This window comes from Panthera uncia (assembly GCF_023721935.1).
Source record: "Panthera uncia isolate 11264 chromosome B2 unlocalized genomic scaffold, Puncia_PCG_1.0 HiC_scaffold_24, whole genome shotgun sequence".
Classification (NCBI taxonomy): domain Eukaryota; kingdom Metazoa; phylum Chordata; class Mammalia; order Carnivora; family Felidae; genus Panthera; species Panthera uncia.
This window is the reverse complement of record NW_026057580.1, coordinates 110,686,658-110,702,424: the sequence shown is the minus strand read 5'-3', so window position 1 is coordinate 110,702,424 and position 15,767 is coordinate 110,686,658. Positions and strand designations below refer to the sequence as shown.

The window sequence follows — 15,767 nt, the reverse complement described above, 5'->3', positions numbered from 1 at the left end:
GTCCACACAGCTTTCCTAAGAAGAAGTCAACCCACCTGTTTTCACAGCTCCAGCCTTCATTGCACTCCTGCACCTCCCTGATGCTGTTGGACTTCAGACCTAGCATTTCTGAGGCGGAAGGGACCTCGGGACTTCTAGTCCAAAACTTCAGCTTGCAGACAAAGCGGGGTGTGAGGCCCAGTGGGAGGAAGTTCTCAGGCTACAACACCAGCTCTCAAACCCGGGCCCCCTGGCTGCTGTTCTCTTGCCCGTGTTTCAGTGATCCCCGAATTCAGCTGGTTTTCTTGGGCCGAGGCTGAGAAACTCAGGCTGCACTGGGGATTCTGATAGTTGGACCCATTTGGAAATAACTGTGAATGGGTGCTACTTGAGACCCATCTCTATCGATCATGTTGTAAGTGACAGAAGGGCGAGAGAAGTCTGACTCCTCTGTCTGCAGTGCCCATGGCACCCAGTAGGCACCCAGGCACCCAGTGAGCGAGCCTCCAGGGCATGCCATGTGCCCACTAGCTGGGGTGGGTTGCCAACAGTGAAATAAAACCACTATGGTTCATTGGCATGTAGTGTCACAGTTTTGAGCTGAGCTAATCCGTAAGAGCAGCAAATAGAATTTTTTTAGAGTAGATTATGAGGCAGAGGGAGGACAGAGACAGCATTACAGTTAGGTTTTCATTAACTTCATTAACTAAGGCAAAGATAGGTCTATGTGTTAAATTCCCTATCAGATAACCTATTCGTTATCTAGTCAAGAGGCGTGGCTCATACACCTGTGAAACAGCAGTCATTTCATAAAAACTAAACATGCATGGCATTTTGCTTAGATTTAGAGAACTTTTACTGGCCAGATTTGTTCTTGTTTTAGAAATAAAACTTTTCATTCCTATTTTTGTTTTTATAGCCTTTGTCTCTTTCAAATACAGACCTGTGGCATATACTAACATTCTAGTAATCAAAAACTCGCCTGTCTTACTGAAATGAGAACACAAGTTCCCCACTAAGCTAGGCTGCTGGGGCAAAAAGAAGAAAGATTTTTCTGCTAAATATGGCCAGTGTGGAAAATCTGCATTATACTCATTAGAGCCTCATTTTTTTGGATGTGTTCGGGCATCTTCATTAACATGTTTTCTTGACTTGTGTCTAAGCAAGTCCTCTTACTCTAAAATTTATGACATGGCATAGAGCAGCAGAAAGACCTCATTATTTTTAATCTGTGGAGTTTAAAATGCTTTTGCTAACTTAACTCCATTATCTAAAGTTATTTATGAATTCCCATTATATGTAGTGGGGTATGGTTAAGTCTAGTTCCTTCTATGTTGTAACATTTTAGAACTCTCAGTATGGCTTTGTTTCTTCGTTTCAGTTGGAGTAGCACGGGGAGGGAGACCTGAATTGTTGAGCTGCCATCTACACCGTCCACGGCATGGGGCATGTGTGTGTCTGTGTGCACGTGAGGGGGAACTCGAGCAAAACTCAACTTGAATCACTGTCATCACCCCTAAACAGAGCAGAATGTTTAAAAGGCTTTCAGTATTGTGTCAAGCCTGAGAGAATCCCTGCCTTTTGGGGTTAGACTTTCAGTGACTGACTGCATGCTGTCTATACACACGTATCCCACACATTACTATGGGATTTTGCTGCCTTCAGCAGATGTTGCCTTTGATAAGAAAAACTTAACCTGGGGTAATTACCAGGACAATAAAAGTTGCAAACCGTGCATTCTTTCCCCCGACGTTTGCACACGGTTTGGGTTTGTGTGATGGTATGTTTTAAGCCTGTGGACCTCTGGCTTTTTTTGTGGAACCATGCTCACATTGATCATGCAGGACCACACAAGCCCACTTTATTTCTGTGGCACCGTTGCAGATACGAGCATCAGCTTCCATCCCAGTACTGAAAAGAATTGCTTACCGTGGAAACTCAAGACACGAATTAAGAATTAACAAAGAGAATTAAAAAGGAGAGTTGGGATTTAGACATGTTTCCTTAATTGCTAAAGTCTGATTTCTTTTAAAGGTACTGGATAAGTGGATCAAAATATGTATATAAATGGTCTTGTCATCTGAGTAAGTGCTTCATTTTAAACTTGGATACAAGTTTGTGCCATATTTCAGTATTTCATTATTAAAGATCTATAAAATTGAAAATAATCTTAACAGGCTTTGTAAACCCGGAGCTCTATATCCTGCTTCTGATGAAGACAGCGCCTCTCTGTGGCCCTCAGTCTGGGTAGCAGCCTCCTGTTTCCTCAGCATCTGGAAATGATGGGAGCACTTTTAGATTGTCCCAGGGACTGGGGACGCTTGTGTTTAGTAGGTGGGCTCAGACCTGCACTGGAGATAGTCTTGGCAGAGCGAGCACCTGTGCCCGGAATGCCATTCATGCCCCCATGAGAAACACTAGTGGGGCAGTGACCTCGTCCAGGAACACGCACCTGTGACGCAGAGCCGCTCGGCCACCGGTCATCATGTATTGTTCGTTCACGTGTTGTTTAGGGTTCCTGAGATATCTCGTCCCAGCCTCCGATCAATATTGTAGAGCATGCACTATATATGAATATACACGTACGTTGATAAAATTCATTTGATTTATAATTTGGGGGGGGGGAGATTGAAAATAAGAAAAATTCTGTTGTGTCCCCAAATCAGAACTGGAAATTACTCCTTTTGACAGGGCCAGGAGACCAAACGATGGAGGAAAGCCTATTTGTTTCCTGTTATTTGTCCCAATTTTATTTGCTACTGCAATGCCAGAAAGACTTAACCTGATCTTTAGGCTCACTGTCTTTGTTGGAGATTCTGTACCACACTTCATGCTTGCCGGTGGGTGTTGGGCCTCACAGAAAGCATTCTCTGGAAAGACCAGACCGACTAAAACTTGGCAGAATGGCTGTGTTGGAGCTGTGGACGGCAGAGTAGGTCCTTGTGGTGGTTCGTGTACTTTGTGGAGGTTATGCAGACCTTCTCTTCATGCTTCATTTTTAAGAAGTTTACTTTCTACGGACTACTGGTCTGTTACCCCCATCCTCAGTAAAACTACTCATTTTACTGGATATTTGCTTTTTCGAAGAGTTGTGTGAACTTGGAATCAAACGTAGATCTGATTTAAACCTTAAAATCATTTTCTTTTTTAATATTCCTGGTAATCAGTTTGCAATCAGTGAATCAGAAAAGCAGATCGAAGACCCCGTATTTGTGGGCCTCCGCCTTAGTTTTGGGTGTGATGTATCCTTGTGGGCTTATGAGTGTGTAATTGGAGCGGCATTCGTCTACTGGAATGTTTGACTTGGGGCTGCTTTTTCATCTCTAATATGTGCGTTTGGAACCATAATTGAGAAAGGTACTTTTATCTTCTGCTTCATAATGGCCGTTTTGTGATTATTAAAAAAATAAATTATTGCCAGCAGGAAAAGAAACTTAGGTTTTTATGTTTTAATATAGTTGAAGAATTTACAGTATGTTTCCTTTTGCTTCTCAGTAAACTCGAGTTTTTTAACTTGTACACTTGAGATTGAAAGGGAGACTTTTCTTGAAATCCTGGAAAATTTATGCCTCCCTTCTCTTTACTATCAACCAGAGAACCTTTAAGACACAGCGGATTGTATCAAAGTATCTCTCCACTATCAGTCTTCAGGGTTAGGGGAAAAAAAACATCCCTAAAGACTGGTTTTGTTCCTAAAGAGACAACCAGAGTGGTGCCTGCTAAGCATGTGTAGTGTGCCAGCTCTCCTTAGACCTTTGTCAGCAAAGCGTTAGTCCTGTTGCTGTGTCCCCGTGATATTTACATCTGAGGAAGGAGGGGTTTAGGGTACACGTCTATCCAGCTACTTACGTATGTCACTCGAAAAATGGTGAAAAGCAAGCGTTTCCTAACATTGAGCATTCTGGGGTGCCTGGATGAGGCACTGGTTGAGCGTCTGACTCCATTTCGGCTCAGGTTGCGATCACTGGGTCGTGGGATTGAGCCCCACGTCGGGTTCTGTGCTGAGTGTGGAGCCTGCTGGGGTTCTGTCTCTCCCCTTCTGCCCCTCTGTCTCTCCTGCTCACATGCGCTTGTGCTCTCTCTTTGTAAAAACGTAAATAAATAAAAAATAAAAAAGATAATCAAGCTTTACTCTTGCTGTGTGGTGGTGTTTTTCTTTAGGACAGTCACATAAAGTAGTATGTTGTCTGTTTCATACGCTAGTAAATTTGGGTTTTCTCGAGTGATATATTTGAAAACTACTTGGAAATGAGTTTTTTAAACAAAACACTCCATGGGAATGTTAGAGACCTCGTTAAGGCCCCTCATCGCCCCCACCTCAGTTCCTTGTGCTCCGACCATCTTGTGATCTGTCCGTCCCCATGTCGTACTTCTGTCCTCTGCTGGATGGCTCTCACAGGTTTGTATTGATGGGATGTGTGCCATTTTGCTTGTCATGGCTTTCATTTCTGAAGCGGTTTTCCACGTTTCTACCATCTTCTTAATTAGCATTTCAGTTACTGCACAGCATCCTCTTTTGATGTGTCATTAGTCATCTGACCGTTTCTCTTTTCACTATTCAGTTTCTGGTGTTTCTAAACCTTCTGGTATACTGCTTGCTCCTTCTCTGTTCCTTTCACTTACTGTCTTGGTCTGACTTCTCAAGGAGGCTGGCCAGCCCACTGGTGCCTTCCTTGGCTGTTGTGAGGGTCAGTGCGAGCTGGTGCACGGAGAAACGTTAAATGTTTATCAAGGTATTTTTGTAGAGAACCAGCTTAGACCTAAGTGCGAATGTGCTTTAGTAAAGCAAAGGAGGCCTGCGTTTGAGTCCAAACTGTGCGCACACTGAGACTCAGCAGCTGTCCACTGTGAGTGGACACTCGCAGCGTGCGAGTGTGTGCGCATGCGTGTGTCATGACAGCACGAGAATGGATGTCAGTGAGGAATTTACTCTTGCCGTGTTGCTAAGTAGCTTTGAGTTTATGCCGACGGCTCAGAAGATCATTACAAGAAAGGAGCACCCAGTTAAGTGTAATTCATTTCGTTCTGTTTTCTAGATCAACGTCCGAGTTACCACCATGGATGCGGAGCTGGAGTTTGCCATCCAGCCAAATACAACAGGAAAACAGCTTTTTGATCAGGTTGGTCTTTGAGCTTAGGAGGGAGAATCCCCATTTAGAAAGTTATTTTTTGCAGATCTGAATAATTTTGCTGAGCATATTGGTTTGCGGCTTACTTCTTTTTGTAGAGGGGAACATTTCTCCTTCTTCCAGGGGGTTCACACTGTTGTAAACACCCTGCACGAGTAGCCCCTGTTCACAGCCCTGTGACAGGAAATTTGGGGATGCTCTGAAGTCTTCATCAGCACGGCCCGTGAGCTAGGCAAGGCAGAGCACGTCCACATCCCTGCATATTTATTTCTTCTTGAGACCTGAAGGTGGCTGCGGAACGGTGATCATAGTGAGCCTCCCAGAAAGCGGTGGTAATTCTGCCATGGAACAGTTCCAGGTTTTGGAACAAGATCTGCTTCTCTGGGCTAAGTAAAGTCTGCTCTGGGGCCAGGGCTCCAGGAGGGCAACGGGCGCAGACATGAGTTTACAGGTCCCTTGAGCTATAGCCTGCCTGGCTAAGAGGCCCCGCTGATGGGACAAGTGATGTTCTGAACCCTAGCACTAAGCCCAGAAATTGGAGTGGGTGGTGATCAGGAGATGAGGGAGGGTGGGTGACTTCTAGCAAATTTAGAAGGTGTAGGGGACTCCCTCCTGCGTCTGGTCATATCTCCTTCTTGTCCCCAAAAGTGAGCACCCGGTAGGTTCATCCCCACTATGTGCTGGGCCAGCACTGGTGTGTGTGCCGGGCTTCGTGGGGTGGGCAGGGACACCTCCGTTCTGCCTGTGCTGCTCGTGTGAGGTCATTGCCTGGCTCTGCCCATACCCAGTAAGGACAGAGGCATTTACTCTTCGCGGTCAGGCTGGACTTGGGGCAAAAACCTAAAGGTTTCTTCTGAAAGAGAATCCTGAAGTAAATTAAGTGGAGCCAGCCGAGCCCTGTGTGGGTTGGGTCAGTGGTTCGAACGTGGGCCATACCAGAGTCCTTGTCTGTAAATGAGCGGTGGGGCTGTCCTCAAGTGACTGTTCTAAAGCGGAGACGGAAACTGGGGGTTAGTTACAGAATTTCGACGCCTCGGCCGTTTACCTGCCCGGCCTCCATCTGCCTTGTTTGTTCGCGTGTCGCTTCTCCGACATCACGTGAGGAGTCCGCGGTGACACCGCTGCCAGTGTCCGAGACATCCGTGTCTGCCCGTGGGACCCTTTGGAAGCGGAGGGAGCGGAGCGAGCAGCGAGGCCTGCCCTGCTCCCTGAAATACTCCGCTTGGGTGGTCCGGTTCCACGGACGGTTTTAACCGCACGCTCGTGTGCTAGGCGTGAATGGAGCTGCGTACCGCTCGGGCCTCCCCCCGCTTCCTGGTCCAGGGTGCCACGTTGACAGAACTCGGCACGCTCCTACATGTTGAGCGATTGTACTCGTTTGGTGTTTGCGTTGGTTTGGTTTTTTTCCCTGCGTTGGTTTAAAAACGGGTATTTTTATTAGATTATCTGCTTAACAGAGGCATGGAGCTGTGGATTAATAGGTATACAAAAAATGGACCCTGAACTCAGTCGGTAGGTGTGGGTTATTTTAAAAACGTATTTAATAAATCCAGTCAGCATGCCAAGTCTGGATAAATTCAGTATCTAAATTGTTCCAGAGCTCGTTAGCCCCATCAGCCACATTCAAGCGCGATGATACTGTTCCCCTCCCCTGAAAGTCAAGTCCCCAGATCTGTGTGCTAAACAGAAAACAAGGCCACATCCCACTTGAACCTCTGTTCCCAAATCATGTTTCCTGCCTGAATCTCAGCCAACCTCCAAGACAGGTAGTGAGATTCTACCACCAGTCAGTTATCGGAAAGGGAAGTAGCGGGAGACAGAAAGATCCCGAACTCCGCCTTCACCGGTAGGACCTGGGTCACAAAGAACTCTGATGACAGAGTTCATATTTAATTTCTTTTCAGTTTGGTGTGTCCCTAAAGAAACATGCGATATAATCTGAGGGTGCTGAGGTTGGAGCTGACCTGGAAGGCGACTAACTCTATGTGTACATGGACACATGGAAAGACATGGAAGTTAGAGAAGAGAGTTGCCTGAGGTCATAGTGCTCACCAGGGCCCGGGCAGGTTCTGGCTGTGTGGCATCATAAGCCTGCTCACACTTGTCTTTTTGAAGATCCGTTTGTTTATCCTTCCGTGTCTTTCCAAGGCAGCACATGACACTGCGAAGGTCCCGCCTTCCCGTGAGTAGGTCATCAGGGGTGCCCCGGGTGCTTTCCGGGGCTCCTTCCCGCACCCCAGCCAGGCTGCGCGTGTTTTCTTCTCGATGCCTTTGGAGTCTGTGTCCTTTTCTCAGTTGCTCCACCTGATTCTAGGTTTGGGCCAAACTACCAGGCACTAGAATATGGTCCTTAAGTAGAAGGGGTTGAAAGACACTTGAGAGGTAAGCTCGTCCGAAGCCTTCTCTCCCACCGCATGAGCAACATGAGTCTCTTCTGTGGGGCCCGGCCCGGCCTGGCCCGGCCCGGCCCGGCCCGGCCCGGCCCGGCCCGGCCCCGGCCCCGGCCCCGGCCCCGGCCCCGTCCCCGTCCCCGTCCCCAGCGCTCTTGCTGGGTCTGCCTGGATTCTAGTCCAGGGGCCTGACTTGACGGGGGGCCTCCCAGGCCAGCACCGCACAGCCAGGCAAGATCCTACGGTTCCGGAGGCAGTGAGAGAGCTGTGACTCTGTGTGCCCTTTGTTTCCATCATCACAACCTGTGTTCAGCTGTCACTTGAGGTGGAGTCAAGTAGACTTGTCCCTGCATTTTCCATTCCAAACTGCCATGTAAAACACTGCTGAAGCAGAAATGAAGGAATATTCTCCACCCCTGTTCAAATTCCGCTTCTGTGTTGCGTATCTGCTTTAGTAAGCCAAGGATATTCGAGGGGAAGGGTGAAGTGTGTTTTTTCAGGAATATTGGATTTCCCTTGTAAGGAGGACTTACGGATTGGTTTTTGGAATGGACTGAAGGAAAGCAGGTTAATTCAAGTGTGCCATTTTGGGGAAGCCATAGAAATAGAAGTAAGGCTCTAAAATATACTCTGCGGGCAGTTACCCTGGAGTGAGAAGATTCGTGCCACAGAGACGTGTGGCAGATCGGGGTACCCAGGGTCAGGCGTTTCATTGTGCAAGGGTTCTGTCCACAGTGTGGTTCTGGAGTCTGTGATCTGCTTTGCCAAGGGGGCTGGCTGCCTCATAGCAGAGGGGAAGAGAAGTCTGAGCTGTGGCTGCAGCTATCAGCAGGGGTCTGACCCGGTGGGAAGGGAGGTGGAGCAGACAGAATCCTCTCACACTGGTTGGCACCCAGGCTAAGGCTCCAGTTTGGTGCATGGAGTGGAAAGACCAGATGCTTCTGTATGTGGACCTTTCATAGGTCGCTCTGAGACCACCCGAAGAGGAAGGCAAGGCAGGTTTTATATCCAGATGCTGAGACGGAGGTTTATAGAGAGTGTGAAATTAGCAGGATTGGGTATGGAAAACCTGGTCTTCAGATCAGCGTTCCCTGCACTTCGCTACCCTGACAGGACTTAGGCAGGGTTCCCAAGAGACTTGGGAGTCAGCACAGAACCATCCCAAGTTCTTCCACATGGTGCCATAATGGGGCCCCGCCCCCCTCCCCCCATGGGAGAGTGGAACGAGTGGGATGGGAACAGGTCCCTCCTGGGGGTATGATGACCAGGCTCCTGGAGCCCCAGCAAGTATCTGGTCCCCCAGCAGAGGAGAAGACACGCTCCCAAGCAGGAGTCTATTTGGAATTTCCAATTTTATTTTAAGCAAATGCTCCAGATACCTGATTTGTCATTTCTCATGTGTTTGGGTCTCTTTCGCTTTATGACATTTGAAGAATGGTAACCTTTTTATATAGAGGCTGAGCATTGTATGTCATGGGACTCAGCATTTAAACTGCAGCAAAGCCCTGGGACTCAGTTGTGATGATGTGTAACAGGTGTCCCCAGGAAGTTGCTTTTCTGTTCCTAAGACAAAAGAATAACCAGGATGGGATTCTGTCTGTAGTGGACCACAGGAGACTTTTTCTAGTGCTGTGGAGAATTTTAAAATGTGAAATCCTTATGATGACCTAGGGTTGAATTACACCTTCCTATATCAGAATTCCAAATTTCTGGAGGTTGAAGGAATGCTAGTCATCCCTTGGTGTATGAAGCATAACTCCCCCGTCCCCCCTTTCCCTGGAAGTTTGCCCCCATCTTTCTCCTGCCTCTCTGGGGACTGCTGTTGCCCTGTTTCCAGTTAAGCAGAGGCCTGGGCCACTGAGAAGCAGAGACAGGCAGCCAGGGAAGACCCAAGTATTCCTTTGCTTCACATTAGTGACTTTCAACCCCTTTTTCATGGGAGCACACCTGACAGGGGCATTCACACTGGGCCACACACTCTCCCTGGTGTTCCCTGGTGGGGTCCGGCTGTGTGTGCTCGCTCCACCCCAGCTGGTTGTCTTTACTTGGCAAAGCGTGGGTGGGGTAAGAGGAGGGGGGGCAAGAGTTTACAAGGTCTTACGATTTTCTGAGATTTAAAGTTAACCCTGAATCTGCTCAAACGTATGTTAAAAATAAGCCATTCATGGCTTTGGAGGAGCAGCCTCTGTTGGTAACAGGTTCCCTGGGATGGTGCAGGAGAGGTGTGTGCAGTGGGACCGGGCACCCCGCACCTGGCTCTCCTGGCGACCCTGCTGTGCCGTGTGCCTCCTGCCCTTCCAGACGTCAGCCTCTGCCCCTCTGTCTCATTCACGCAGGTGGTCAAGACCATCGGCCTTAGGGAAGTGTGGTACTTTGGCCTCCAGTATGTGGATAATAAAGGATTTCCTACCTGGTTGAAACTAGATAAAAAGGTAAGTCAGAGTTAACTATTCACAGGATATTTGGGTGTTGGTCTGCTCTGCTAACTTTGAAACTGGAACACCTTCTTCTGTCTTTTGTTTTTTGTTCTTTTTATTTGTGTAAAAGTTTCTATAGACAAAAAGGTTACAGGTTTCCAGTAAATGGGGATATTGGTTGGAAATTAGATCCTGGGATTTCTCCTTACTGCTCACTCATTGGAGCATATGATAGTTAATTGCTTAGCTTTTAGTTGACCTTAGTTTTTTTTCCCCAATGAGATTGTTAATCTTCTAGACCATGAATCATTCACTGTTTTGTAAGAACCTGTTGTTGCTTTGTTTGAACCTGTGATAGATTATCTTTCAACTCGAAAGACTGGATAATTCCATTAACAACTGTAAAGAAAAGCAGGAAGCTTAAATGTGTTTTCTCCACACAGTTTGAAAATGTCCCTTTTCCCAAACCTGTGTCTTCCTCCCATATTACTATGGCAAGCCTGAGGGCAATTAGAGATGGCAATAGGCAGGGGGGTACATGAGCAGTTATTAAACATAAGTTCCGTGGTCCATGGCTCGACTGGCCGCGCGGGCAGATGCCAGGTTCACAGGTCACTAGGCAGGCCCTTTCTGAATTTGAGTTCTCTGGAATTGGTAACATTGTTCCCAGAAGTTGGGGCTGGTTCTAGTGGCTTGGTGAGTCCCTAACTGGCTGCTGCTAGACTTCCAGCTAAGTATGGGAGGGCGATAGGACTTTAACTGGCCCTTTCTCGTCTTACGTGCTAAAAAGGTGACTTTCGGAGTGAACGCTATCTCCTGAAAACTGGCCTGCATGATCCTTTTGAGCCGGTGGTTATGACCTGTGTTTAGGGAGCTGGGGTGGGGGGGGGGGGGGGGCGGTCTCATCCTCTACACTTGGCAGAGGGCATTTGGCTTTTGTCGTCCAGGTGTCTGCACAGGAGGTCAGAAAGGAGAATCCTCTCCAATTCAAGTTCCGGGCAAAGTTCTACCCCGAAGATGTGTCTGAGGAGCTCATCCAGGACATCACACAGAAGCTTTTCTTCCTCCAAGTGAAGGAGGGAATTCTCAGCGATGAGATTTACTGCCCTCCTGAGACCGCGGTGCTCCTGGGCTCCTATGCTGTGCAAGCCAAGTTCGGAGACTATAACAAAGAAACGCACAAGTCTGGGTACCTCAGCTCTGAGCGGCTGATCCCCCAAAGGTGAGCACAGGGTGGCCAGGCCCGGACGAGAGTGGCGGGTTGCACCCTTGAAGGGCATAGGTAGTGTGTGTGAGCAGAAGCAGTCGGCAAGCACGAGGGTAAATGCTTCTTGAGGCTGGGGCTCTAGCACCCACTAATCTGCGTGCTGGCCCGCGTGTGCTCTGGCCGGTGTAGGCACTGACCCGCCATGGCCTCCCCTCAGGCACTGATCCACCTGTACAGGGTCTGTGATAAAGAAACGTAGCAGGATGGGGACCATTCCTAGCTCTCCCTAGCGTATAATGATTTGGCCCCATTAAATCTGTCTGTATTCACTGATGGTCACATAAATTACCCCTTTTGGAAGAAGAGGCCCCTGAAAATATAAAATACCTTTTTAAAATTCTCCAGCGAGACTGGGTATGTCTCATTCCAGGTTCTAAGTCTTTCAGGTCGTTAATGGTCAGAAATGCTACGCATCAGGAAGTAGAAACACTCCGTGTGGTCTTATTTGAAAGAAAACTCTAGGTTTGCAGGTGAGCGGTGGCCTGCTGCTTGCCTTCTGTGGCCCTTTGTGGTGACAGTTCTGTGCCCTCTTCCTTTGCAACCCAGAGTCATGGACCAGCACAAGCTCACCAGGGACCAGTGGGAGGACCGGATCCAGGTGTGGCACGCGGAGCACCGCGGGATGCTCAAGTGAGTGCTGGGCGGCCCCTCCCTCCCGCCCGGCTCCTTTGCATGGAGTTCAGTTGGGGTCCCCAGGGTGGTGCTTCAGGAACCCCGCGGGGCTGCAGCCTGGGTGCCACAGAGCAGTGAAAGGTAACGGTTGCACAGGAGGTTTTCCCTAAATAAAGCCGGGTGTTCCTGACTGGGGTAAGAAGCAATTTGGTTCAAGCTTAAGGCCCTAAAGTCTTCTCCCTTGTTTGTTTTAGAGAGACCGTCTCGTGTCTAAAACACTGTTCTAGTCAAGGGGGAAAGAGCATTATTTTTCTTTCCTGTCATAGAGGTGCTGGCTTGTTCATTGTCTGTAAGGTGTTTCCTTTCAAAAGTGTATAAATGGGAAAAAATTGATCCCAAGTGAGAACCCCTTGCTATTCAGGGAGCATGAAGGAGGGACATGATGTGACATGTGGCTATTAGGTGTAAGAAGCGGCCACATTCTGTTGCCCTGGATTCTTCATCTCGGGCGTCACGAGCAATTCTCTGTGTCCGCGCCCCCCCCAGCCTCAGAAGCTCATTTACAGTTTGGGCCTCACAGCCGTTGTGTCCTTCGAGTATCCTCTGTCCCAGGCATCTCTTGTTGGAGGGAAGGGACTCAAAGCCTAAGTGGCAAGTGCTGGTGAAATAGACAGTGGGAGTCCCTGCAGCAGTGTGTGGGCAAGAGAAAGATCGTGCCTACCGATACGATTTAAAAGGAAGATCTTTGTGTCCAGAGAAAGTAGCATGAGTCCGTTCAGTCCTTTCAGGATGTCTGAAGCGCATCGGTGGTCAGCATCCAGGACAGCTTGGGGCGCAGGCCTGGACAGTCAGCAGAGGGGCAGCTGCTAAGCCACAGCTGTGAGCCCACCCTGCACGACCTGCCTGAGGCTGAAGACCCTGGTAGCGGATTCATGGCTCGGGATGCGGCTCTAATGACCACGCTTGTTTGTTCCGCCCACTAGAGACAGTGCCATGTTGGAGTATCTGAAGATTGCCCAGGACCTGGAAATGTATGGAATCAATTACTTTGAGATCAAAAACAAGAAGGGAACAGACCTTTGGCTTGGAGTTGATGCCCTCGGACTGAATATTTATGAGAAAGATGATAAGTGAGTTGAACTTTGTAATTATCTTCGGTGGGTGGGGTATCGGGGCTGGAAACGGTGGAGAAAATGGCATCTGTGTGTGTAGTGTGTTTTGACACATTTGTCTAGCGCATGACCCTCTAAGGGCTTTTCAGCTGTGATGTGCCCACGTTGTGTCCGAGGTCAGCTCGAGGTGTATGCCGTTTCTCTTCCGTCACTGTAGCCTGTTCACTAGCCCTGGTGTGTGCTGACCCGTGACCCCACATGCCGGAGCTGCAGGAAGGCCTCCCCTGCCCATCTGCTGAGGCCTGGCCACCAGCTGCCCATAGGCACCAGCACACCCACAGATACCACCCAGGCAGCCCTAGCTGTGCTGGTGGCTTAAGGCTTGTGCTAATCCAACCAGGGATGGTTACAGTGCTATCAGAGACCTTAAGGTTCTGTAAACAGTGCCTTATGTACAGACAGTTTAGCTAAATCCTCTGAGCCTGTGAGAGGTATCTAATTGCCCCGTGCTAGCTGTGTGCATTGAGTAAGGTCTGCAAGAGCCAGAGCCAGTGTGGAGCCAGCTGGGCCCTGCAGCTTCCTTTGCCCTTCCCTGTGGTTACAGACACTGCACATGGGTGTCTGCTTTCCGCCAGGGAGCTAGATACACAGAGAAAAAGATCTGAGTCAGCGGGGCAAGGTCTCCATGGTGTCTGTGGAGAACACATCTCCTCCCGTCGCAGCTCTTCTCCACGTCTGGGCTCTCGGACCCCCCCCCCAAAACCCTCTCTCTGGCCTCCATGAAGGGCATGCTGCTGCCCACGACTGGTGATGTCACGTGAAAAATCTGTCTTCTTGCCAGAACCCAGGGTACGGATACCTTTGACTTGGGTCAGGCAGAGGCCCATGGCAGGCCTTCCCAGACCCTCCCCTGAGTGCCAGAATTGGAGGAGGACAGTCACTCTTACTGGAAGTTATGGTTCCAGTCAGGGAGGACTCTGGTTACCGTGTAGGACCTGATACGCTTATCAGAGAATGGCAGGAACTCCCCCAAGAATCTAGAAGTGAGTTATTGAGGACTCCTGGTGTGCTGCTTCCCCAAGTGTGCTGGCAGCAGTGTTGTAGGGAAACGTCAACGGTCCGGGAGACTCCAGAAACCAGCGCCTGGTCCTTCCGGAGGCGCCTCAGTTGGAGGATGGTGGCTGGTAGCGGGCGGTGCACACACAGTGAGAACGCGGTGCCCTCGTGGGAACGTGTGTGGGAAACTGCCTGTGTCTCTGCACTCATTTCTTGAATGAGCAGATTTTGTAACATAGCTGTGGCCGGGGCTGTCCGGACAGGTTTTTCCAGCTGCAGGAAACAGCCACGGGCAGGAACTTGCTGATGTCAGCTGGTAACTACCTCCAGCCCACGTTAAATGTTAATTTTTCCCAAGTAAAAAGTAGAGTTGCACGGCTCATTCAGTCCATCCCTGCTCTCCTCCCTCTGCCCCCACCCCCAGTTTACCAGTGAAACTGACAGTCCTCTCAAAGGGGTCTTCTCCCCAACAAAGACTGGGGCGTAGGGCGACCTCACTTCTGCCTCGGAGGGCACCCCTCTTTTCAGTTAGGAAGAAACACTTAGCCAGACATTCGGTCACCAGCGGGCCCAGGTGGTTCTCCTCGCCAGCAAGGATGGACAGCTTGCTTACCAGCGCCAGCAGGACCCTGCCTGAGCTGCGCCGGGACAAGTCCTGGCTGTGGCGGGTGTTGGGTTACCCCCCCTCGGTGCAGGGCCAGCAGTGAGAACTGATGTTCATGGAGCACTGTTCATGTGAGAAATTGGATCTTTTGAGTATGTAAGTTGGGCGATGAGAGACTTAGTGCACCTGCAGATAAACAAATATACCTTTATTATCCCTTTTTAGAACTAAATATATCCTGGTTGGGAAATGTCTCTTGAGGTCCCTTTTCAGTGTGTACGTAACCACGGAGTGGGAACGCGTGGGACGGAAAGCATCTTAGTCTTTTTCATTCTGTAAACCGTAGATGAAGAGGGAACAGAGGAAGTTCCCATTAGTGTGTTATGTGATCCTACCTGGCATCGTCAGACCCAAAACAGAACCGTGAGAGGAGTGCGCCCTTGCCCCCACGTTTTTCAGTCCTGCGAGAGCACCTCTGTGCTCCCAGGGCTCACCCTCCCCCACCCTCCTCTCCGTGCAGCCTTCCTGGTCCTCCCAGGGGCAGGAGTCTGCGCCGTGTGACTCTCTGGGCCCTTGAAGGGAGCGAATGCTGCAGAGGGCTGTAGACAAGCTGGGGCCAAACAAGGACCAGTGTCTTTCTCCCTTAAATCTCTCGCTCAGAGTGGTAAATCAAACACACTAATCTATACTTGTTTTGTTAGCTTTATTATGTATATAGTAAGCCAGTGGTTATTGTTAGGTTCTATAGCATACTGGTTATATACGGCATACGTACACTACAGCATATAGTATATGCAGTACAGGATCGTAAAACTGTAATACAGTATATATAGTATTTTATGTATCATGTAGATACTTAAGAAATTATTTCCAGTTTTTAAAATTACGCTCATAGACACAATATGTTAATTTTGCCTCCACCCCCACCCCCCCTTTTTGTGTGTATGTTACATCTTTGTGCCTTAGTGCTAACAGGTTACCTATATAAGAGAGGAGAGCAAAAGGCAGTTCTTTGGATTTGTGGGAGTTTTCTTTTACCAGATATGCAGTTGTCACATACTTCTCTCCTTTCTGGTCTTTGGAGCCCTAACTTGAACGTGGAACAGAATTTCCGGAAAAACCTCCTAGTCTCTTACAGAGACCGTTGAAGGGAATACAGCTAATCCACTGAGAGTACAGAGTTTAAAAGTTCCCCTCAGAC

The 15,767-nt window shown here is 48.9% G+C and overlaps 1 protein-coding gene across 2 annotated transcripts in view; it reads left to right on the top strand.

Moving 5' to 3' along the window:
* Positions 1–15,767, top strand: part of EZR (ezrin) — a 49,959-nt gene that overhangs the window by 20,671 nt on the left and 13,521 nt on the right. Inside the window, exons 3-7 of one of the 2 annotated variants that reach the window (XM_049654523.1) lie at positions 5,016–5,099; positions 9,835–9,930; positions 10,863–11,137; positions 11,729–11,812; positions 12,778–12,924. In XM_049654523.1, the coding sequence (XP_049510480.1) occupies positions 5,016–5,099; positions 9,835–9,930; positions 10,863–11,137; positions 11,729–11,812; positions 12,778–12,924 (686 nt within the window). Of the gene's footprint in view, positions 1–5,015; positions 5,100–9,834; positions 9,931–10,862; positions 11,138–11,728; positions 11,813–12,777; positions 12,925–15,767 lie in introns of those variants that run through there. The other variant, XM_049654524.1, reaches the window with a different exon arrangement.